General features: G+C 43.4%; 1 protein-coding gene across 1 annotated transcript in view; it reads left to right on the plus strand.

Annotated features, from left to right (window-relative positions):
• LOC107089818 (receptor-type tyrosine-protein phosphatase T-like) overlaps positions 1–1,471 on the plus strand; it is a 309,070-nt gene that overhangs the window by 199,726 nt on the left and 107,873 nt on the right. Inside the window, exon 12 of the mRNA XM_015382802.1 lies at positions 299–453. Coding sequence (XP_015238288.1) covers positions 299–453 — 155 coding nt within the window. The remainder of the gene's footprint in view (positions 1–298; positions 454–1,471) is intronic.

Consider the following 1,471-nt stretch of genomic DNA (forward strand, 5'->3'; position numbering starts at 1 on the left):
ACTTAAAGTACTTTCAGAAGTTTGTATTCTGAATGTGACCAGCAGACTTTTCCTTTAAATTACCAACCAAAAAAAAACATAACATTTCTACAACTATTCACCAAATTTTGTCATATTTTTTTTTTACATATGCAAAGCAGAAATTCTAACCTTCATCCTTACATTCACCATTTCACTTCTCATCAAAACGTACTTCTCCGTGTGTTAATATGTAGATGCTTATTACTGCTTTTGTTATTTTCAGACTCGTGCTCATGCCTGCGTTTAGATTTCTTCTCCATGTCTGTTTGGTTCGTAGGAAGTTGGCCAAAAAGCAGAAGGAAACTGCGAGTAGCTCCACCCAGCAGAGGGAGATGGGTCCGGTCACCACTGCTGATAAGAGCACCACCAAAGTGAGCACCCTGCACAAAGACGACCCTTTCTCCACCTCCAGCCCGGACCTTAATGGCTTCAGTGAGTAAAACCTGTGTCCCGGTTCATCCTGAAAGTAAATGCTAAATGGACCGGTGTTCTGTTAAACCAGCATACTTATAGTCAATACCTATGCACAAGACGTCAGATTTAAGTTTATCCCTTTAGTTTTGTATGAAAACTAAACTTTAAACTACCTCGACGGGCGTTTGTCCCTTTAGTCGTGTACAAAAAACAACAAAAAAAAACAATTTAATCTGAAAAACTCACACAGAAAGAAACAACAATTAGAAGGAAATATTGATACAATTACTTTAATCTTTGGCGCTCAGACCTCGGCAGGAAACATAGAGCTGAATTTTGCTTTGATATGCATGAGCAGGAGTAAAGAATAGGGATGTATCGCCCCAGGCCTGAAACTGGTGGTGGAGTGGAGATGGATGAAGGTCAGTCTATAGACTGAATGAGCTGATAGTAAGAGGTTCACTCAGGGACCTGGAAGATGGAAGTCCAACTGGGATAACGCCGGTTGCATGAACCTGGTCATGATGAGCAAGCATGAAGCGACAGTGGAGAGGAAAAACTCCCCATTGGGAAGAAACCTCTGGCAGAACCAGGCTTAACATGGCGGCCTTCTGCCAGACCGGTTGAGATAAAACAGGGAATGCAGTAGGAGTCCAGGAGGAATGAAACTCTGATGAAGCTTTAGCTACGATGGTGGAGGAGGGGATGGAGGTGGGTATAAACCGGGTCATCTGTGTCATGATAGGCTTAAGAGGCTGAACCCACATGCAGAACACTACAGGAAGCTGAGTAAAAGTTTAACAGAGTTTATTGAAAAACATACAGAGTAATTATGAACTGGTTCTGGTACAGGTCCGGGACTGGAATCACTGACATCTGCAGAGATGGATAGTTTGATTAGCTAGGCAGCGAGATGGCTTGTGGAGTGTGTTAATTCAGAATGTACCTAGATGAGGTTCTGGCAGATCCTTTGAGAGAGGGGGAACCGGTTGGGTCCAGAGACTGTAGATTCAGCAGGGAGCTCAGCGGCAGCAGC

This window comes from Cyprinodon variegatus, unplaced genomic scaffold (assembly GCF_000732505.1).
Source record: "Cyprinodon variegatus isolate N-32 unplaced genomic scaffold, C_variegatus-1.0 Scaffold13, whole genome shotgun sequence".
In the NCBI taxonomy this organism is placed as follows: Eukaryota; Metazoa; Chordata; class Actinopteri; order Cyprinodontiformes; family Cyprinodontidae; genus Cyprinodon; species Cyprinodon variegatus.